The 22,822-nt window shown below is 36.6% G+C and overlaps 3 protein-coding genes across 4 annotated transcripts; all 3 read right to left on the bottom strand.

Moving 5' to 3' along the window:
* Positions 1-2,355: 2,355 nt before the first annotated feature.
* LOC100367931 (uncharacterized) lies at positions 2,356-6,465 on the bottom strand. Its single transcript, XM_002737912.3, has 3 exons — positions 6,216-6,465; positions 3,896-4,013; positions 2,356-3,558 (listed from the first exon to the last, which is right to left on the bottom strand). Exons 2-3 carry the CDS (start codon positions 4,002-4,004, stop codon positions 2,777-2,779), a joined length of 891 nt encoding a protein of 296 aa, XP_002737958.1. The 5' UTR covers positions 4,005-4,013; positions 6,216-6,465; the 3' UTR covers positions 2,356-2,776.
* Positions 6,466-10,696: 4,231 nt separating this feature from the next.
* LOC100368081 (uncharacterized) lies at positions 10,697-11,889 on the bottom strand. Its single transcript, XM_002737913.1, has 2 exons — positions 11,781-11,889; positions 10,697-11,544 (listed from the first exon to the last, which is right to left on the bottom strand). The coding sequence occupies exons 1-2, from the start codon at positions 11,887-11,889 to the stop codon at positions 10,697-10,699; spliced, it is 957 nt and encodes a 318-aa protein (XP_002737959.1).
* Positions 11,890-16,242: 4,353 nt separating this feature from the next.
* LOC100366927 (uncharacterized) lies at positions 16,243-20,594 on the bottom strand. Of its 2 annotated transcripts, none has more exons than XM_002737905.4 (9): positions 20,340-20,594; positions 19,218-19,577; positions 19,000-19,105; positions 18,677-18,889; positions 18,251-18,371; positions 17,954-18,153; positions 17,444-17,624; positions 17,245-17,348; positions 16,243-17,128 (listed from the first exon to the last, which is right to left on the bottom strand). In XM_002737905.4, exons 1-9 carry the CDS (start codon positions 20,497-20,499, stop codon positions 16,942-16,944), a joined length of 1,632 nt encoding a protein of 543 aa, XP_002737951.1. In that variant the 5' UTR covers positions 20,500-20,594; the 3' UTR covers positions 16,243-16,941. The 2 variants fall into 2 exon arrangements, with proteins under 2 accessions (XP_002737951.1, XP_006820400.1); XM_006820337.3 differs by having other exon boundaries at positions 20,346-20,594.
* Positions 20,595-22,822: the final 2,228 nt, after the last annotated feature.

Below are 22,822 nucleotides of genomic sequence, written 5' to 3'. Positions count from 1 at the left end.
TTGTATAAAAAAAAAAACATTTTTATAAGACTATTGTTGAGCGACAACCTAAGATTGGGTTAAATTTTAGCCCGTTCTTGGTGTAGCCTGAACGCGACTTATTTCTTCGTAGACTTTACAAAACAACTATTTGTCATGTGTCTGCTCTAAATAGCATAGAAAGCAATACGAATCATAAACGTATCGCCTTCACCTCTGTTTCTTACCATGAAGCCAAAAAAATAAAATGTTTTAACTCCATGTTCTATTTTATTCAGTAAAATATCAGAAACTTACATTGGATCTTTAGTTTAATATAAATCTACTTACATTCAAAACAAATAATCCGGAAAAAAACATAAAAGTTGCTGCTACAATTATTCATTTCAGACGTTTTGTTTTGCTGGTTGAGCCAGCGGCTGTTTCATCTCAATTATGAGCAGAACACTGCCACAGTCAGTAACGCCACATAATTCTATTTTTAAATAAGTTAAAAATAAAAACAATATGAAATGTGTTGACTAACTCTTAAGGGCGCAGTTCGTAACAATCTGACCTCAAAGGGTGGACTAATGCTCAAGTAATGTTGCGAGGACGAACGAATGGAGGGGTAATAATTTGTTTAGAACTTGTAAATAAACAGTGTCCGCATGTCGATCACTTTTTAATGGGGTATTTTCGTAAGCTGTAATCTATTGTTTTTATTTTCGTAATAATGCAATTTAAATAAATAAACAAAAATATTATTTTTTTTAAGCGTACAAAGCATTTTAATTCGTACACAATTTCCAATTTTATTCTTAAACTAAAATTATCAAAAATATAAAAATGTAATTAGGAATTTGCTTTATCTGTAAAGTGTAAAAACCTATTTTTTACAGTAAATGGAATTTTCCTGTAAAAACGTAAAATGCAGTTTTTATTTCCTGTAACCTGAACCAGCTATCCCTCCTTGCCCTCTATTTACCGGTAATAGTCAAGTTTTAGTTTATGGTACTTTTTAACCAACTGATTTTGACTTCCACTAATCTGTTCTACCTGTGGTGACTTTTAACCATACCTGGATACTACTACTTAAACTACTTCCTACACACTGTGATGCCAACAGTGCATTATCAATGATTATATTTTGCTCATTCTGCAAAGTTGACTTCTCTCCATTATTAAATCGTTTTGTTTGTGGTGCAAATTACAAGTGTAATAGATTCGCCAACTGTTATTCAAGAAAGATCAAATATATATCAATTGAATACTACCCAAACTCTATATCTTCTTTCAATCACTAATTTTGAAATTATTCCTGGTCCCGACTTAAATAATAATGCATACTTTATCAACGATGCTCATATTGACTCAACATTGGTTGGTTCTCTCTCAATACCTGAATCCTCAAATGGTCACAACATACTCTATACCTGTATGTGTACAGTCATTGAATTCATCAACTGTGATCCAGAAAAAAATATGTCTTCGGGATTGGTTCAGATAAATTTGTCATCGTTTTGGACTCCATGTTCATCGGCTTGAATTTTCGAAACATCGCAAAACTAATAAAATTATGTATTCGATGCAAAGTCTAAATTCTATAAATTAATCAATGAAAGTCTAGGTAATACGCACATTTGAATAAATGTCAATGAACTCATAACCGTCTATGCAATACCAAATGTTATTTAAACAGACCTTGTGTATTTAATACAGAAAACATATTTTTTTTTTCATTTTTATTACATAAACAGTACACTGTTCAACAAAATATGTTGTCATGGTAACTACATTGGGTCAGATAAAAAAAAAAACAGTAACTGGAATATAAACAAAATAACATATACACTAAACACCAGTAGTATATACGTCATTTAGCTAAACACATATTTGATGCCCTCTGAGCCTATTTATACGAGACGTCGCTGACTCGCAGAGATTAGGTGTGACATAACTAGCTATGCGTATTCTCAGACACGTCGTTGATGCAACAGAAAATCGTATATAGTGATCTTTAAAAATATCTTACTATATTTTCCGGATTTGTAATTTGGTGATTCAAACGAAATTCAATTCAGTAAACACTTTATACACAAAATAAGCATACACGGAAAGATCACGATGCCATAACATTTTCGTTTGTGCTCAAGACACATATAAATTTACTTCTAATTGTATATTTCATTGAAATTTTTTTTCCAAAGCAGTCAAAAAGCAGACTCAAATTAAATTTGGAGAATTCAATTTTAAAAATCATTCTTGTTATAAACTGAAGCACACTGATAATGACCAACATTTTGCTAAAAGAAAATTTGAAATGAAAGATGCTTTCAAAGCGTGTACTGTGATTGGTAATGAATAGTCTGCAAAATATAGATTCAAATACAAGTGTATGCAAACTTTCTAACACATGCAATGATTTTATATTTTTAGAGACTATCTTCACCATCCTATACAATCATCCTAAATAATCACACCAGCCAAATACAAAATTATATCTAACTGTCCATCAAATTAAAAAAATAGCTACATCAACACATGAAGTTGTCAATTAATATAATTACAGTTACATTACTTATATTAAACTCGCTCAAGAAATCAACCACCACATGCCTGCCCACTGGTTAAAAAACATAACCACTGGTTCAGACCTACATAGAAAAAAATTACTTACAGTCAAACCTGTGTAGCGTTCACCCAAAGAATTGTCCTCATATGGAAGTTGGATTATTTTTTTTATGAATTGCCATCTCGTACATTTGATATAATATTTGCTTAATGGTTTGGTCATGTTTATTTGAGTACGGTATGCCTACTCTTTTGTCACCATGGTAACAATGGGCTGTGTAAAATGTCGCCACATAAGTAATACTACCCGTGCTATCAATAAGACGATAGCCACGCCCAAGGTGGAAGCAAGCGCGGTAGTAACATTAGTAACGTGCCAATTTTTGGAGATACTACCGATTAGAAAGACAATAACGACAAAATATGGAGTGATTGTGTAGCGCAAGTATTTCTCTAACACCGTATATTGCTCTATCACGAACCACGCAGTTACTTCAATTGATACTATCGTCAAGGCAACGATGGTCACTGTGGATTGGTCCACATCTGCAACGTATCTTAACACTATGCTCAGGTTTAGAATGGTTGCCAGGGAGCTCCATGCAGCGTACATGGCCAAACCGTTATGGACAAGTACCCGAATTGCCCAGACGTCAATATTAGATAATTCGTGGAGATTTCGGTACAAATTGAAATGACTAATAAATATACAAACATACAAGGTAAAGGCAATTAAAGCCAAACAAAACAAAGACACTAGTAGATATTCCCTGTCAAACAAAATCAACCACCCAATATTCAGTCCCAGGTTCAAAGAAAACGTAGCGTAAAACAGGGGAGTCAACACTCGAGGGCGCACGTATACGTAGTCTGTTCCATTCTTGCGAAAGATTGTTGTGAGGGCGTAGATCAGCCACAATATGTTCCATGTGTAAATCACACCCCAGATTGAGAACGTCCAGCCAGCTGGAGTGATTTCTGTGTAATATTTATCAGATAAGTTACTCACGCTGTGAAGAAATAGTCCTGTGAAAAAAAACAAGTGTATACATTATTATAATAACCGCCACGGTTGTCACATTATAATTTCAATGCATTCTATACATTATATTGTATAACGTCGCATGGGACTCCATCAAACACAAAGTGTCGCGATGGCAACCATATTTTCATCTGTTATTGAATATAACAATATTACGGATAAACGTGTAAAAATGAGATGAAAATAGAATTAATAGAATTGTTAATAACTGCACTCATTTTTTTGTTTTCTGTAACGCACATCGAGTGTAGAAATATTATTGAGTTACGTCTGTCAAGTTAAGATATCACACAGAAAAAAACTAACATTATAACAACTTACCACCAGATTGCTCAGGCCGGCCGCCCAATGCATTGATGATTATGACGGCTATGAACATTACCACAGCAAGGAGTAAGGTCAAGAGTGTAGGGAGGTGGTGTACAGCCATCTTGTTTTACTGAAATAACAAATTAACGGTGAGATTCTGAATATACATCACCTACATTATACGCTCATTGACCGAGCTAGCGTAAAGCCATCTTTGCCAGCCAAGGACCATTTATTCGGCCGAAGCCTCAACATTGGGCCGGCTTTAGCGAAACTGTGCACGCGCAGAAATTGAGTCCAAACGACAATAACATGAATGACAACACACGCTAAAAACGCAAAGGCTCATGGGAGGACGCTTGTTTGTAAACAAATGACACGTTATGGCCATCCATGGAGCTAAAAAAAGATGAGCCATCCATGGAGGTAATAAGAATTTTTTTTTTCCATGGGCCATTACCTTGGACTATTGTTTACACATAACACCGTCACCACAGTAGCTATATTTTTATCTCTTATGTATTGTATGTATTTATGTTCCTTACCATACAAAAACCCTCTGAAGGTTTTTTAGTAGTGTAATAAAGTTATTATTATTATATACACCACCAAGAAACAGAGCTGTGTTTTTTTTCTGACATATCTTTGTGAATTATTTTTTTTCTGTCGCCATAAGTTGAATTTGTACTGTTTGGGAAAAATTTGCTACGCAACCTACGAGACGATGGGATAACAATATTGAATTTATAATAATTGGTATAATGATTAATTGCGCAAAAAATGAATGAAAATGTATTCAGCCAGCGGGAAGGTTGTGTGCAAATGAGATTTTATCGTGAATTTGAAGACCGTGTATCGCTAGTTTATGAAATGTTGAATTTTCAAACCACGCTCGTAGTAAAACTAAACATCGTAGCACGCTGAAAATTTGCGAATTGTGCAACAATTTCGTCTCAAATAGATTGCTTTGATAAATTGTGCGATGGTACGAGGTGGCTCGACATTTGAAAGGGGTCTATTTCCAGGACAATGAAAAAAAAATGGAGGTCGCCTTTGAATGGCCTATATCCAATCACTGTTATGTAACAGCAACAGTAACCATGGCACCCTTTGTTTGTTGCAGTAGTCTGTTAGTTAGCACATTGATCCAGGCATAGAAGTAGAAAATATCTCTTCTCTACCCTCATGATCCAGGGCAGCAATTCAGACAAAGCGGACGAATGTTCAATTTGTTTGACCATTTTGGCTATTCGAACGTCGCATTCGAGCTTGACTATCTCAAAAACCCAGACACATTCGCCTCTCTATTTTGAGTGCATAGTTTATGAAAGATTGAAAAACGGGTGCTAACGTGATATTTGAAGGATTTAGAATGAGATAGTCACCGTCTTTATTCAAAGTCGAGAAACAGTGTAATGAACAGTACATACAGAGCGTTGATGTTCACATTGATCTGGTTATGATTGAGGGAAATTGACCATCTACTAGAGCAAACCAAAAACACTAGAAAATATAATTTTAGTGTCTTTGAGCAAACAAGAAAAGGCTTGGTTACCATTGCTGTTACGTAACACTGATCGTTAGAAAACTATTCACTGGCGATCTTTACATTTTTCTTTGCGCTGGGAATTGACTAGGTTTTCAATTATTTTTGTACAAGTCATCTTTCGAAATTTGCCATACAATATTGCTTTAATATTCATAATTTGTAATTGATACAAAAGGACCGTTTTTTCGACCTGGTAAAAGTGAAATATGCAGCTTTACTGGATTTCTCATCTAAATGTTAACTGTAGAGAGGGAGCAAGGGGGTAGCTGGTACAGTTTTACGGGAAATAAAAAGGGCTTTTTACAATTTACAAGGAAAAGAAGACGTTTTTACAGTTTACAGTGAAAATTGATTTTTGCAGTGAATTGTGTCATCTAGTCGTTTTACAGTTTCGAAAATGTAATTTCCCTGGATTATTCTTTACGACTTTTTTTTATTTGGATGTGAATTCTTGTACGTACGAGAAAAATGACACATTTTTACAGTGTACGAACAAATATTTGATTGATTACGTTGTACGTCTAGCCTGTGATTACAGAATTACGGAATTTATTTTTTCAATTTATGTTGTACGAACAAAAAAATATTGCAATTACGTTGAACGAAAATAACCCTTGCCCCCCCCCCTCCACTGTACGCCGAATAGTTACATTTTTGATCGCATTTGTCCTAAGTTTATTATCTACAATCTGTCAAGCATCATGACTGAAAGTCTGCAGTGATGTATCCTCATGTCAATACAATACAACAATAATATCGAATCATAATCTTAAGGGAACATACCTGTCGTTTGTCAGTCGATAACAGTAAGTTACACACAACTTACTAGGATGTCAGGACACATATGATCCACTGGACTGGGTACCGTGTCTTGTCGCGAGACCTTGGACGCACAGAGAAAGGCACTCTGAATGGTTAGATTCCAGGCTAATAATCGGGGTGTCAACGACCTAAATGTTATCATGTATCATAACCTTGAGATCTATGAACCAATCAAGTCCGTGATGGGGCACATGCGCATGGAACAACATTTTAGCACGACAGCTTTCAAGAGATGGGAGATAAAGTTTGTTTGTGATGTGACAACAATACCCCTGAACAATACCGTCCACTTTGCATAATCACGAGTTATAATTAGTTACGTCACTATGCGTTATCAAGTGGGCAGTTGAAAACTTGACATGGTTATGGAGTTATAACAGTACCAAAACAGCGACCGATCTCATGTTTTTATGTCGATGTTGCAAATAACTAAAGTTTTTAAGTAAAATAAATGTGCTGAAACCCGAAATAATCGGCCTCGAGTGAGAATTCACAATTGTCTCGTTTTCTCAGTGTTTGTTTCCAGAGCTCATCGATGTGAACGACCGAAAATGACGTCGTTCCGGCCATCGCCACTAAGTTGTAGTTTGGACGCATGGATTCTATAAGACGTAAGATTCATTTTCGTATTTTAATTTTGACTGAACCATTCGACACTTTTTCACTGTTGTTGCGCAAAAACGGACTTCGTACTTATAAAATCGCAAAATGTTGGAATATATATCGTTTGTTCGGGAAAAATAGAACAGAGGGAAAAATTAGAAATACAGAATATAATTTCATTACCTTTCCACGATAACGTGACTTTCGGGGTCACTGGCATCATAGCAGAGCCACCATTTTCAATGTTATCCATGTTACAAATTTACCAGTCTTATTGATTTTGGAGGCCATGTTGCCATAGAGCAAACACATATTGAAAAAAAAAATAATATTAATCGAAACTTTAAACCAGGGTCTACCTAAATATATGTATTATAGGATTGGTGGTTTCACGTACGCCCTTCTTTCAAATATGTAGGTCAGCATTCCCCTTGCCAATCAACTATCTCGCTTCGGGTGTGCCATTTATTAGTACATGGAGTTCATCTTATTTTGGCTCGCCGAAAATAACAAACTAAAGTAAGAAAAAAAATGTACAAAAATTCAATATAAGTCGACAGTTATTAATTACTTAAGCCTAAACAAAAGTGATTTTCATATTCACACACAGTTGCGTTCTTCAAGTTCAACGTGACCTTGTGCTGTAAATGACATGTCCTATTCAAATTTTGCTCGATACAAGTATTTACGGAATATTAGCCATGACTCGGTTTATAGTGAAGTATCAAAAAGAAAGGGAGTGTTGAAAATGTCACATGACGACGAGTGATCAGTGCGAGTAGCGCTAGTGCAAAATGGTACCGTAGATTTAGTGCTGAAATGGCTCTCGTTCTGTTGACAAAATAATGCGATCATGGTCATCGTTACCGCATTTTCACTGCCAAGAATGTCGTACTATTGCACCACTCTGTAATTATTGCCTGATAAACGGCGCATTACAATAAATATTTACGTAAAATAGTACATTTGTTCATTTGTGTGTTATTTTTATTTACCTCTATGTTACTCGTCAACATTCGTAAATACGGGAGATCAGAATAAGATGAAGGCAAGATTTCGAAAACGCAGCAAAATCTAATGCTAAATTGGAACTGGGCAGAACTTGATATACACAATATGCGAAGGTTGTTATGCTAAGTATGCTCAATCACATACACAGAATCGATAGCGTGGGCGCTGATATCTACTATCCTTTTTTGAGGGGTGAATGTACCTTACATATGTAGTACCTACAGTATAGTATCATTAGACAATTTTTAAAGAGAGATAAAAAGAATTTGTCAATTTGAGAACAATGGAATACTTGAATGCGGGTTTATCGACAATTAAGTCTATTGTCAACGATCGTTTCTTGAGCTGTAAGAGTTTTATTTTATTTGTCAATGTTGGGTGGGGCGAGTGAGAATATGTCATAGTTTGGAGCAACGTCCTGTATTTTGCGTGCTGAGCAGTCACGAAATTGAGTATTACTTTTACGGTGTCATCTCCAAAGACCTTTCGGCTTTGATCACGTCATTTATGTGGCGTCAACGGAACCAATGTGTAACAATGCACAATATCACATGAGGATCACGACAGCTTTACAGTAAAAACCCAATTTAACAATATACAGTGTACCCCAACATGTATGTCGCAATGACGACAATAGATTGCTTGTTATGTATGGGGTTTGTAATCGTACTACTACATGAAGTCATCAAATATGTGCACAAATTGGACATTTACTATGCTGTTTTACTTGGAACTACACTGAGGTCAATGTGGTCACCCACATCAACTTGTATTAATCTACCATCCTTTGGAAGTGCACTGAAGTTATTGTTTGATTTTTCGCTCTCTAAGCCTAAAATAAGTATGAACTTGTTTTGAAATCTCTTTAATTATGTGATCGTTTTTATTATTTAAGACGTTTATTAATGTCTCTCCGTGCATTTTATGTTTAGTAAAAAGGCTGGTTCTTTCTTTATCATATAGCTGGCACGTGAAAAGGAAATGTTTCTCATCTTCAATTTATCCAAGATCACGAACAGGGCATTTTCTATCAGATATGGTTATGTTTTTGTATCGTATTAGGAAACGCGAATTCCAAATAGGGAATGATTACGCGCGTAAGCGTCCTCTAATATTAAAAACAAACATGGCTGCGCCAGGGTTTGACCGGACCCTGCAAAAGTTCGCTGATTCTGTTCTAAACTTTTTGGATTTCGGCATTCTCATGATGTATTGTTTGAAGGTAAAGATGTATAATAATACGGTTATTACGAGAATACTGCGAAGTATGCACTCGGGCAGTATGCGACACTACCGTCGTACTGCTTTCGTTCATACTTTGCAATTTTCTCGTAATAACTTCACAGTCGTGTTCAGGCTACACCAATCACGGGCTAAGATTTAAGCTAATCTCATATTATTCTGAAACAGACTCGGAGCTTGTGTATTTCATACAGAAATACCAAAAGGAAATGGTCAACTAAAATTAAGTAAGATGGCATGGCAACTGACTCATTTTAGTTCGTGAAAATACACAATACAATGCAATATCTCGTCACGGTCTTAATCACCTTCGAACTTTAATTAATATGTTAGATCGAAAAAGACGGAGACTGGAATATAATATATACACTAAACACTAAGTATTTTACGTAAAAAACAAATTTGACAATGACCATTATTATACATCTGTCACCGTAACGCCATAAGTTACAGCATGCCGTAATTTTGCGGTATTTTACGGGGTATTTTCATACTACCATATTTGGAAATGCGAATTCCAAATATGGAATGATTACGCGCGTAAGCGTCCTCTAACTTGTGACCTGGATTTGACCGGACTCCATACAAGAAAGTTCGCTGATTCTGTTCTAAACTTATTGGATTTCGGCATTTCCATGATGTATCCGTGAAGGGAAAAAATGCATAATAATAAGGTTATTACGAAGATACCTCAAAGTATGCACTCAGACAGTACGCTGCGCGTCGGTCGATACTGCCGCTGTACTGTCTTCGTGCATACTTTGAGGTATCTTCGTAATAACCTTATAGTATGCCGTCTAAATCTATATATTTACCTCACCATGTGACTAACTCTAGTTATGCCTATTTTCTGACACCGTGACGTCATTGATGAAACAGAAAATCGTACATTGATATAGTGATCTTAACAATAAAAAGACACACACAAATTTATTTCCAATTTTTTTTTCCTTGAAACTTTTTTCAAAAGCTGACTGAACTTGAACTTTGGGAATTCCATTTAGCTTCGGAAGCCCGACAAATTTATAATTCCTGTCAGGGGCACCGTGATACTCATGACTTCTTACTAGTATAATAAATGATGCTTCCAACGTGCGTACTAGTAATATGACTATAGAAGGTAATAAAAAGGTAATATAAAGGTTATATAAAGGTAATAACAAAAAGTAAGCCAAATATAGATCCAAATGCAATTTAATTTTATATATTAAGGAACAATCTTCATTATCTTAAATAATCGCATCAGCGAAACAAACAACTGAAACTGTCTATCAAATTAAAAAATAACTTTATCAACACATCAGTCGCTACGTGTAATTATAATATAATTACAGTTACACTACATGTTGTAAAATTGGCTCCTTCTGCCAAAGAATGTCTCTGACAAGCAGACAACTACTACTTGATACACCACGCAAACGAATTTACTTTTAAACGGGGGGAGTCGTCACCTGCGCATGCGTCAGATGGCCATAGCGTGTCATTGTTTACAAACAAGCGTCTACCCATGAGCCTTTGCGTTTTAGCGTGTGTTGTTATCGTCGCTTGGGACTCAATTCCCGCGCGTGCGCAGGTGACTTAACAAATTAAAAGGTTGTAACTTCCAAATTTTCGTCGGTGTCGTCCTCTTCTCTAAACTCGGCTTCTCCAATCTTCTCTATGTTCGTCGTACTAACAACAGATTGAGTAAAATGTCGATACAGAAGTAATGCTACCCGCGCTATCAACAAGACGCTGGCCACGCCTAAGGTGGAAGCAAGCGCGGAAGTAATTCTAGTAAGATGCCAATTTTTGGAGATACAACCAATTAGAAAGACAATAACGACAAAATATGGAGTGATTGTGTAGCGTAAGTATTTCTCTAACACCGTGCATTGCTCTATCACGAACCACGCAGTGACTTCAACTGATACTATCGCCAAGGCAACAATGGTCACTGTGGATTGGTCCACATCTGCAACGTATCTTAGAACTATGCTCAGGTTTAGAATGGTTGCCAGGGAGCTCCAAGCAGCGTATATGGCCAAACCGTTATGGACAAGTATCCGAATTGCCCAGACGTCGAAATTAGATAATTCGTGGAGATTTCGGTACAAATTGAAATGACTAATAAAAATACAAATATACAAGGTAAAGGCAATTAAAGCCAAACAAAACAAAGACACTAGTAGATATTCCCTGTCAAACAAAATCAACCACCCGATATTCAGCCCCAGGTTCAAAGAAAACGTAGCGTAAAACATTGGACTCAACACTTGAGGGCGCACGTATACGTAGTCTGTTCCATTCTTGCGAAAGATTGTTGTGAGGGCGTAGATCAGCCACAATATGTTCCATGTGTAAATCACACCCCAGATTGAGAACGTCCAGCCAGCTGGAGTGATTTCCAGGAAATATTTATCAGATATGTTATTCACGGTGTTGAGAAATAGTCCTGTGAAATAAACAAGTGTTTTTACATTATATCCTCAAGTCGTTGCTCGGCACGAATTTCATTGTAGTTTACGTTGCATGGGACTCACTTCAACGTATCATGCCATGGAATATAACATCAATACTGATATACTTCCAAATATGGGAGCGCGAAATTCACAGAATTGTCAATAAGTACACTATTTTTTGTTTGTTTTCTGTGAGTGAAAACAACAACAGTATATATTAACAACTTACCGCCAGATTGCTCAGGCACGCCGCTAAATATATTGAAGACTATTACAACTAAGAATAGTACCACTGCAAGGAGTAGAGTCAAGAGCGTAGCGAGGTGATGTACAGCCATCTTGTTTTCCTGGAATAACAAATAAGGCAAACTACCATTTACTGCAATCGGCTTTCCGAATACGGCCTTCTTCTTGACCTTTATTTGGATTATTATTCTACACTTAAAGTGGGAGGGTCGTCACCTGCGCACGCGCGGGAATTGAGTCCCAAGCGACGATAACAACGCACGCTAAAAACGCAAAGGCTCATGGGTAGACGCTTGTTTGTAAACAATGACACGCTATGGCCATCTGATGCATGCGCAGGTGACGACACCCCCGCTTTAACACATTTATCATAGTAGCTGTACATGCCACAAAAAAGGGGCAATTTTTTTCTTCTGTCAGTTTTCTGAATCGCAATGTATATTTATTAATTATTATCCTTTCTCTCTGTCACTCTATGTTGTCAATGTTGTGCTTTATTTATCAGCAATAACATTATTTGCAACCCTGACATCATGTTTATTGTAAAAAATGATAATGCAACAAAATGTATGTAATTCAGACCCGGTCCGTGGCTGGCCGTCATTAGCCACGGACCCAATACCCAAGACTGAATGCGTTTTGCGAACTTCGTATACGGGCACGGTTTTAGTTATAAACCGACGTTAGCTTCATGTTCATGTCCTAACAACTGAAAACATGTTGCATGTTTTTGAGCGGATCGGATCGCCAACCAGCCTGTTGTAGGGTCTGCGATCTAAACCCGGATAACAACTGGTATTCGTTTATTTAAAACGCGTCTTGGGACAGACTGCCAAACGGACTAAACCAGATTTCGAAAAAGAAAAAAGAACAATGCGGTATTTACGACTTGAAATTTACGGGATTCATTGAGCGTTACTAAGTCGTATTAATACTTAGCACTTCACCCGGGATATCGTAAACTTGTCTCGGCTGTTTTAAGAGCCTGTTTGAATAAAGGTGTTCCCAAGGCCAGTAATTCACTACCCGTTAACTCTTACAGTAGCTTTACCCATTAGATAGGAAATTTTCCCCTCTAACACCCCCGATGAGCCATTATTCTGTGGAAAATTATTGTATTTCTAAATCCAGATACTCTTCACTTCCCACTGTCTTGTGAAGTGTAAATTTAAAAACGGGACTCTAGCTTATAAAGTTATGTGTTTAGAAATATATAAGAAAAAAACCTTATTGCTGTCTTAAAAGCATTTGCTAAGTGCCATGGGCAAAAATAAGAAGGTGTGGCTATTTACCGTTTATTTATATTTATTTTTATTTTTCGACTACCCAAGTATTTGACCAGGTTTTCAAATAGTTTCGAAACATACAGAAATAATCTTTATAAATTTGACACACACTAATTGCTAATCATAGTTTTAGTTGCCACGAAAGACTCGATCTTCTCACAGTAAATTATGTAGCTTTACTGGGTCTGTCACCAGAGTTGACTGCACTCTGGTCAGGTTAGTGACATTATGATCGCATTTGTGCAAGTATATGTCTAAACGTCTAAAATGCATTATCATGACGTTACTATGATATCGGACCATACTCGCAAGAGAACTTACCTGTCTTTTATCAGTCCGCTACCAATAAGTTACACACACCGCCTATATGTTACTAAGATATCAGGACACATACAAATTATACTCAACTGACAAACCTTCGTAATGTTGGCAATAACCTCAATGTCGTAACCAATCAAGTCTACCGTAACAAAATCAGGGATGTCGACCAGCCAATCGGCAATGACATATCGTATATGTTAATCAAACTTCCATTCTCACGTGAAATGTTTTTGTTTTACGCATACTAGACATATTAATACTGATATTTAAAAAAATGAGTTGTTACTAAAATACCTTAAGTTTTCATTCACACACTTTTTTTTTTTTGTATTTATAAACTTTTATTGGAGTTTGCACTGAAATTAACATCTTACATACCTGGTTTGTACATTACAAATTGCAATTAATCTACATATTGTGAAGTGGATTGGGTAACATTTTTCATAAAATATCCCCATTTCTTGTTATGAGAAGTCAACTTATTCCGTCGGACAGCAATGAAGTACTCTATCTCCAGGAAATATTTTACATATCTTTTGTATGCCATGAATTCTGGCTTTTGATTTTTATATCTACACAAGTAAATATATTTTTTTGCTACCAGAAAGAGGAAGTTGACTAAACATGTAAAGTTTTCATCCCCAAAAAGGATTTGTTGTGCATTCGGGAATGCACTCAGGCCAAGCTTACCCCCCTCCCCCAAAGCATATACAGTGTTTCCCAAAAATCTTGGGTGCATTGACATTGGTAAAACAAATGGATAAGAGATTCAGAGCATGATGAACAGAAAGTACACAGATCAGACTCCACAATGGGAGGGTTCATCTTAAATAATGTTTTGTTTGTGGTCAGAATATTATGGATTATTTTGAGTTGAAATTCTCTGAGACGAGTATCAATTGTAGTACGAAAGGGTAACTGGTAGATTGGCAACCAAGACATCAAGTGTGAAATATTCAATAATACAGTAAAATAGGTCTCAGATCTAGGCGAGATAAATTTGTTGTTAACAATACTCTTAGCTACAGTTTTTGTAGTACAATTTTGTAACTCAACCGATGTACTGCCGTGTTTAAGTCTAACTGGTTTATCCAAAGGGTTAACATTCTCGTCAAAATCAGAGTTGTTTAGTTTGTGAGGTATGCACTGTATCAGGCCATACCATTTTAGAAAGCATGACCCAGGTACTCCTTTACTCTGAATCTCCTCCCATGCCCGTAGTTTCCCAGTTTCCTCATACATTTGTTTAACAAACAAAATTCCAGCATCAACAAAATCCTGAATGAAGACCGATTTCCCTCCCAGAAGAATCAGTTTGTTATTCCAAATTATTTGCTCATGAAATGCATTTTCGTTTGCTGGGCTTACGTCTGAATTCAGTCTTACCCAATTTTGTAAAATATTTGAAAAGAACAGTGGTAACCTTCATTCACACACTTACAAAATAAACTTTTATAGATTACCGAACCAACCTGGGGGGGGGGGGCGAACTATGTATGCAGTGTTTGCACTAAATCACAGCGGATTTCTGGTGAGTAAGCTTTTATATAGTGAAAATTGACAAAACAAGAAACATTAACATACCCAATAGTAGTACATGGATTTCAACAAAGTACACTCGGCGGTTAACAATATACATGGGACAAAATACAGTGACACACATACATACATAGGTCAATATGTACAGTAGGACAGAAACTAATATGCATTGAAATGACCAGTCTCGGAGAATTCACAGAAATTATTTTACAAAGTAACGATATGTGTACCTCAAGGTTAAAACCAAGGGGTGATATCAGGTGTTTGCAAAAAAAAAAGTTAGCATGTCCTGCTTTACCGATAAACACCAGTCATATATCATTCTAAGCAGTTAATTTATGAAAATACCCTCTACGTATATAGGATAAGCGACGTTTAAACAATCAGAGATCATCTACCTACCTGGTTTGTTCTATTTTGTCACCAATTATGATATATGTCACAGAAACGATTGAAAGTTGACCTAAGTCGTTCAGCTTGGAATACAGGAGTCTACGACATTTTTCAAATTCATCATAATCAGTGCAAGCGCTAGCATATCGAACAAGCTTAGAAATGTATACACCATATGTAGGTGAAATAACTATATTACTTCATAGATGGGGAAAATTGATGACGGTCAACGATGACGTCATGTATCTTGTCACATATTCTTAGTAGAAAGGTTACTCTTAGATATTATACCTTGTCTTAGTATTTGGTACGTACGTCCTAAGTGAAGGCACGCAATAATGTCACCTCCACGACATTGCTAAATGTTTTCTTTATTTCTTTATTTTGATGTAATGTTATGTCTGTATGTATTGTGTGATTCATCTCCGTGTACGGACTCACGGTAATATGTTATTTCCAATAATCTCATCGTCCGTTTCATTGTAATGTTGATGTATGTTGTTTTCATGAAACTTACATATCATTATAGGTACGAAGCAAGTCGAATTATTAGTGGGATTACCTAATTATTTTATACCTTATGACGCAATAACGTTATAAATTATTTGAAATTCTTCACTACATACATATTTTACCAGTGCTTTGTCTAGGGGGTTAAAAAAATACGACGAATCGAAGCAGTGTACCTTGCATAGTACCGTAAACGGTACATGGATTAACCAAACAGAGTCGTCAATCGTTGGAGTCGTTATAATCGAGAGAAAATACCGTAACATCGATTACCATGGAAAACCTACAAAATGATATAATATGAACGAGCGATTAACTTCCTTGGCAACGGAAATTAAAATTAAAAGGTTTAACAAACTGAAGAGGAAGATTAAACTATACACACGTCACATGGTATTTAATGTCGATAGAATTATATTTATTACAAATTCTTTTAAAATATCGCTTTTATTTTATTTACAAATTATCACATAGTTAAATATAGAAAATTACGTTTACTCTGCTATCTTTATATAAAAATTAATCATTAAAAGATTATAATATTCAATACTTTTAAAATATACAGTATAATACACTAACAATTACGTTTCTACACTCAACTCATAACGTTACAGTTACCCGGATGCAACCCAGCCATCTGACGTTGCACGTTTTACCCAGATGCAACTTAGCCATCTGGTGTTACCCGGATGTCAGCTATACGAAGACAGTAAATGATAATCTGAGACATGACTAAATGTGATTATAAAGTTCCTTTAAAACAAGTCTTGCTAAAGTAAAAAACACAAATGGCAATAAAAAATCTTCGTATTTACAAAAATAAAAGTACTTCAGCATCCAATAACTTACAGTAAAAAAGAGTAGCGAAAATTGCGATAGTAAACCACTTCAAAATTATTACAATATACAGGTATCATGAAGTGCCCTGCGTTCGAGTGAACCCGTCGGCGAGGGCGCAATAACTATCGCCGACCATGTCAGGTTTAAAGTTCGAGAGCGGTATAAAATATCATGTACATTAATACGCCTTCAAATAGTTTTCAGATTCCAACTTGACAACGCAAGTTAACAATCGCCATGGCAGTCCTCGCGCCCTTAACTATCTGCGTTATCAGCAAGTTCTTTATTTGACGTCAGAATGCAGTCCTTAGGCTCAGTCTTATCCGCGGCTTCGCCGACAAATGTGGGAAACCTAGGGGTGCCACTGTTACTGTACTCTTGGAATTTGTACACGATAATGGTACCTTTCTTTGGTGGTTTTCTTCTCTGTGCGTCTGTTAACCTGGGTGAATGAAACATGGAAAGAGTTATATGGTTTCACTTCAACTAAGGCTATCAAATATTGTTACTTTTTTTGAGAAACGATTGACCATATTTAATCAAGAACATTATACTTACCCAGAACCTACTGAAAATTCTTTTCCGTTCGCCATCTGAACTCTGAGGGCGCCAACACGTCCCTGGTTCATCCCCTTCCCTTCTTTGTATCCAACAACTCTGGCCTGTGAAAGGATACATTTTACTGTGAATATCACACTTTAATTTCAACAAAAATAAATAAACGAAATGATTTTAAAAAAACTAAATAAATACCCACCTCTGCGTCGTGAAACGTTTTTAACTTCAACAGTGTTTTGGATCGGCAATTCTCATACTTCGATTTGGGTTGCCGAATCATCACGCCTTCGCCACCAGCGCCGTTTATTCTTTTTAATTCTTCCTGTAAGTGCTCTTTATTTTTACATTTAGTCTGGTCCACCACTTTAACTGTCGTCACGCTGTTGGGGAAAAACCTGCAGCGTAAGTAATTAGGATACATCCCAAAATGCATTGACTATTTCAAATTTACGTTACGCCATACAGACATTTCCAATGATTTTCGAGTGTTTTTAATGCGCTTAGTTGTATTTTAGGGTGAATGGTAATCAAGACAGAATATGATAAAAAAACAAAACAATTCAACATGTCCGCAATCTTCACATACATACAGTGGCGGGTTTGCAGGGGCGCACTCCCTCTCCTCCCTCTAGACTTGTGGTTACTGATATCCATATACCCAACAATGCAATGCAACAATGACGTCATCCGTCCCCATACATGTACTTACGTATTTGCACTAAAGTAGTCTTCTAGCGCCTCCATTCTTTTTTCAAACGTATCTTTTACATTTGGGGCATCGAAAACGTGGAATACAACTTTTTTCCATCGTTCATCGGTGTCCGACGACTTAACTATACTGACGGTAGCCTGGAACATCCCCCGCCCACCAAACAATTCGCCGTCCAATTCCATGTCAGTTGGATAATCCTGCAACACGGATACAAGAAATAGAATATGTAAACGTGTTTTATGTTTATGCTATGTGTGTGACATTTAGAGTCAATTCATGTTTTGTGTATTGTACCTTTGTAAACCAGCCCGGTGCGTAGAACGTATTCCCCAGCCGAGAGCGGAACTTGCGTCCATCCCACCACGCTCTAACACCGTCAAGCTTTTCACTCATCCACCAACCTTTCGGGTCGACACTGCAACACAATATTAATATCGTTAGACAAAAGCATATACATACATGTATAAGGTAAGTTTAGACTAAATGATGCCCATCGAATGAAAGTGTGCAGTACATCGCTACATCTCCAGATTTACGTCAAGCACTGTGACTTTTTAACAGCGACCATCTAATAGTGGTTAAACTTTCCTATTGGCTAGAACTCGCCACTTTCCTGTTGGTTAGGACTCGCCACATTCATACCCGCATTATTCCCAATTATTCCAATTCTGACACTTCGATTACAGTGTGGAGTGCTAACATACTTGCTATTTTACTCACCTATCTGTCCATTTGTGTGCCAACAATAACTGTATCATGGCTTTACTTTTCGGTTTGGGCTTTGTGTCGGTGCTTGTCGACGCCACTCTTCTCGATCGCCGTGCGGCGTATTCTCCGAGTCGTATCTGCTCATATTCTTCGCCGAGATGCGCCCCCAAGTGTTTGCATGTTCGTTTGTCAACGGGATTCGTTTGTTGCTTCCAGCCTATGCATCTAAAAACAAATTAGTTATAATTTGTAACTTCTGAAAATTAAAAATTTGTCGATGTTGTCGACCGCGGTATTGCGCTACAAATTGGTATGTTCATATATTATGTACTCACGTGCAGTAGTAAGAGTCGCCTGTTCGTTTCAGTTGATATGTTGTATCGCCTGATTTGACATCGACAAAGTCTCCGTCTTTCATTTTGTTTTTCTGTTTCATGTCAGCTGAAAAAATAGTGCGTGGTTATTTAAACATTTTAACTTAATTTGTAACATAATTCATCAGTTATAAAACATTTATTCCCTCCAAAAAAACTATTTTGTTCATAATAATTACCCGGATGAAGAAACGCCCTTAAGTGGATTGCATTTGTCCGGAAGCAGGTGTCCCAGTATTTGCATTTCGGTTTCTTGAGAGATAATGTAACAGTGGGCTCATCCGAGTCTGATGTTGCGTCTACCGCCTTTGTTGTACTGGAATCGGGTTTGATACTCGCCTTCGCCTCGGTGGCATCATCATTGTCGTCCTCACTATCGCTCATATCCCAACCTGTTGTTTTCTTTGTTTTTTTTGTTTTGGATTTGTCTTCGCCGTCTTCGTCGGCTTTGCGTTTTTTCTGTGGAGTCAAAGTAGTTGTTGTCGTTGTTGCTGCTGTTGTTGCTGTTGATGTGGCAGCTGCTGGGGCGCGGTCCCCGTCTGTAAGAAATACGCAACGTAGTAGCTAATATTATGGACATGATGAGTGTCTAGTAGGCCCAATCTCGTAATATCAAATGCAACAATTTTGCGGCATTGTATCGCATTGCCATCTACATTTTTTTTAATTAACACGGCTTAGAACAATTGAACGGCATGTGTGATACACAATAATACATTGTCATTTGATTTCAATATTAATCGGCCAGGTTCTTATTTTTGTGTGTATAATGTCACGTGACCTGCTGCGCCAAGTTGCCATTTGATGAAGCGAAAGTGCTTATATAGAACATGTTACATTATTTTGAGTTTCATATAACCAATATTACACATATTACAACATAATTACAGTTTATCTCACAATTATTATTATGAATATATATATATATTATAATTTAATTAAATGTTCATTGTTATAATTTATTCTCTAAGGTGAGAGTGAGCAAGTATTTTCGTGAACGGTACGTTTAGCACGTTATTTGTGTGCCTTGGATATTACTTTAAATATTTATTTAATACTGAGGTTAAAAGGAAACAATGCCTTTCACTCTAAGTAGTGGTGGGCGTGTCAAGTTTCGCTGTTTTATGCTATCACTACTCGACGCGATTAATATATATTTCAATGCAAAATAATAAAGATATGCGTTCGATATTAACACCTGTCATTTATAAACACTATAATATAGAGTATTTACAATTAAACTGTATCGAGGTGATCGTGTAATAAAATGACTAGTTATGCAACTTAAAAATAAAACGAACCGGTACCGGCATCGTCGGTCTTGTCATCGATGACTGGTTTCTTTTTTGTCGGGGAGCCTGGTGTATGGCCATTTGGGTGTGAAAATGCCGATATATGCGTCGGATCTTTCCTGAAGCAGTTGTCCCAGTACTTGCATTTTGGTTTGCTAGCTGTTGCCATCTCAGCAGTGTGAGTTTGTGTTTTTTAGACCGCTGACTGTGTTCTTACGCTGGTTACAGTGTACTGACAGTCAGCGGTACGTCGCTGCATTTATACTCTACCGTGACGCACTAGTACTACGTTGCTAGTGTGGTTGCTACCGACATGATTGGACAGGCATAGTGTGAGCTATATTTAGAACTGCTGACGTCATTATATATATCAATGCCCGTGTTGCCAACATGTTTCAACATGTAGTTGCGTTATAAAGATTGATCCAGTTTTCAAGTCATGTCCACTGAGAACTTTCCAATTTGTTTCAACACGGGCAGTTTTCTAATAATTCAAAATTATTATTTTGCTCTTCGTTTCGAAAAAAAAAGTGAGTTTATTTCCCTGGAATCCTTTTTTTCATGAAATGTTGTTTAAATTATATTATTACTGTAATGTCACGGCATTGTGTTTATTTCTATAGATTTAATTAAAGACCTTAGAATTATTCGATATTAAATACTTTGATCATTTAGTTACATGTATTCCAATAACCATAACAAGTTGTGATTAATTAAATTAAATTGTAATTTGAGATAAAAAATGACAGTGTTTTATCAGGGGGAATAATTCTTGTACTCTCGGGTTCTCCACACTTGAGGTACGGGATCGGGAAAGTCACTTATACTTTACAGTCAAATAAGACACACACAACGAAATACGTTTCAACTCTCGTCTTAGTCGATCTGTGGAGCACTCTATAAGACACAGCGCCCTGGGGAAAAAGTCCCCAAGACTCTCGCAAGGCTGACCCAAGACTCTCTTAGACTGCGTCAACACTCGCCCCAAGGCTCTCCAGGACTGCCCTAGACTCTGACTCTCCAGGACTGCCTCTTTTCTGCCTCTATCGTGCTGTGCTCCCCAAGACCAACTCAAAACTCTCTTTATTCATTTTCAAAACTTTAACCAATTACAAAGCAGTAAAAAGACTCTAAGGCGTAACCTTCAATCATAAAGCCAATCACACTAAGTACTGAATACGTCATATCTTTTGATTAATCGTTCACTACATTAATAACTATGGAAACCAACTGTCAGAATAGCGACGATTATCTTGTAATTAGTTCCAAATCACTAAGCCAAGTTCCGTCCAAAACTTCAAATAGGCCTAAACGATGACACACACAACACAGCAATTCGCTCGTAATCAACTAATTAAGTCGGTCAACAGATACGCAAAAACAAATTCATGACAGTTTTATAAAACTTAAAAAAATTACCACTATGACGATGAAAACACATGTCAAGAATAAAAGTTTGTTTTCATTGCCAAAATAAAAAAAATCGGTTTATTATTATGATATATATATAAGGAGATCTTACATCTTCTGTGAAAAATTATATATAACTCAAAAAAAAATCTACAATAGTTTCGTACTAAAATTTTGTGAATTGCCGTTAATTTGAATAACATATACCAATTATTTATTCAAACCTCGGACATCTAAACTTATTCTAAATACAATGCTTGGTAGAGAGATACATTGGGATTTAAAGAACGGTAGTCGTCGCGCCACACATACGTGATTTCCCCACAATTCAATGCGATATTCTAATGGGAATCACGAGTAAGAGTTTTGACCTGGGCGCGACGCGCGCTAATCATTATCGCTGGTAACTCCCCTTCGATAAGGGTCGGCAAATGGTATTTCCGTAAGCTGTAATCAATTGTTTTTATTTTTGTAATAATGTGATTTAAATAAATAAAAAACGTAAATTCGTAGACATGGTCAAGTTGTAAAATGTAAGCATCTATTTTATTCGTTCGTAATTTGTACAATGATCTTATTTTTTGTAAGCGTATAAAGCATTTTCCGAAAACTTGTAAAATTTGTGCCAAAAACAACCGGCTCAAACAACGGAATAAATAGGCTGGATATACTGCTATTAATATTTATATTTACATGTAAAGTGTGCAAGTTCTTTAACACGTGCATGAAATAAATATACCGCCTAATTCAAAAAAGGAAATTGTAGAAAAAAAGTCCTGGAAATACGTGTACGTGTAGGATTTCAAATGGTCAACCGTAATCTGTTTCAACTGAGGCTGTATACGGAGAGAAATATACACCTAGTAACGAACACAATAAATCCCAACAACACAGTATATTGAGTTTCTCATTAGAACACTGGGGGCGCTACAATAAATAAATGAAAAAAGCACGGAATCTAGATCGATGATGCAAGGAAATCTTCACTCTCCAGCTGGCTAGCAACAATTTATTGACACAACACTATATATGGTTCATACAGCAGTATGATCACTAAACAGAACTATAACTATCAACTACTT

Source organism: Saccoglossus kowalevskii, chromosome 6, assembly GCF_978046115.1.
Source record: "Saccoglossus kowalevskii chromosome 6, keSacKowa6.1, whole genome shotgun sequence".
Classification (NCBI taxonomy): domain Eukaryota; kingdom Metazoa; phylum Hemichordata; class Enteropneusta; family Harrimaniidae; genus Saccoglossus; species Saccoglossus kowalevskii.
Note: the sequence above shows the minus strand (reverse complement) of the source record. Positions and strands in the feature narration are given on the sequence as shown.

What these genes read in the sequence shown, in the direction of transcription:
- LOC100368081 (XM_002737913.1), bottom strand. Translation starts at nt 11,889, where the DNA reads ATGGCTGTACATCACCTCGCTACGCTCTTGACTCTACTCCTTGCAGTG. An exon ending in CGTGCCTGAGCAATCTGGCG is followed by an intron (nt 11,545 to 11,780) that starts GTAAGTTGTTAA and finishes TTTATTTCACAG; the next exon opens with GACTATTTCTCAACACCGTG.
- LOC100367931 (XM_002737912.3), bottom strand. Translation starts at nt 4,004, where the DNA reads ATGGCTGTACACCACCTCCCTACACTCTTGACCTTACTCCTTGCTGTG. An exon ending in CCGGCCTGAGCAATCTGGTG is followed by an intron (nt 3,559 to 3,895) that starts GTAAGTTGTTAT and finishes TTTTTTTCACAG; the next exon opens with GACTATTTCTTCACAGCGTG.
- LOC100366927 (XM_002737905.4), bottom strand. Translation starts at nt 20,499, where the DNA reads ATGGCAACAGCTAGCAAACCAAAATGCAAGTACTGGGACAACTGCTTC. An exon ending in AAGGGCGTTTCTTCATCCGG is followed by an intron (nt 19,106 to 19,217) that starts GTAATTATTATG and finishes CTATTTTTTCAG; the next exon opens with CTGACATGAAACAGAAAAAC. An exon ending in GCACACAAATGGACAGATAG is followed by an intron (nt 18,372 to 18,676) that starts GTGAGTAAAATA and finishes ATTGTGTTGCAG; the next exon opens with TGTCGACCCGAAAGGTTGGT.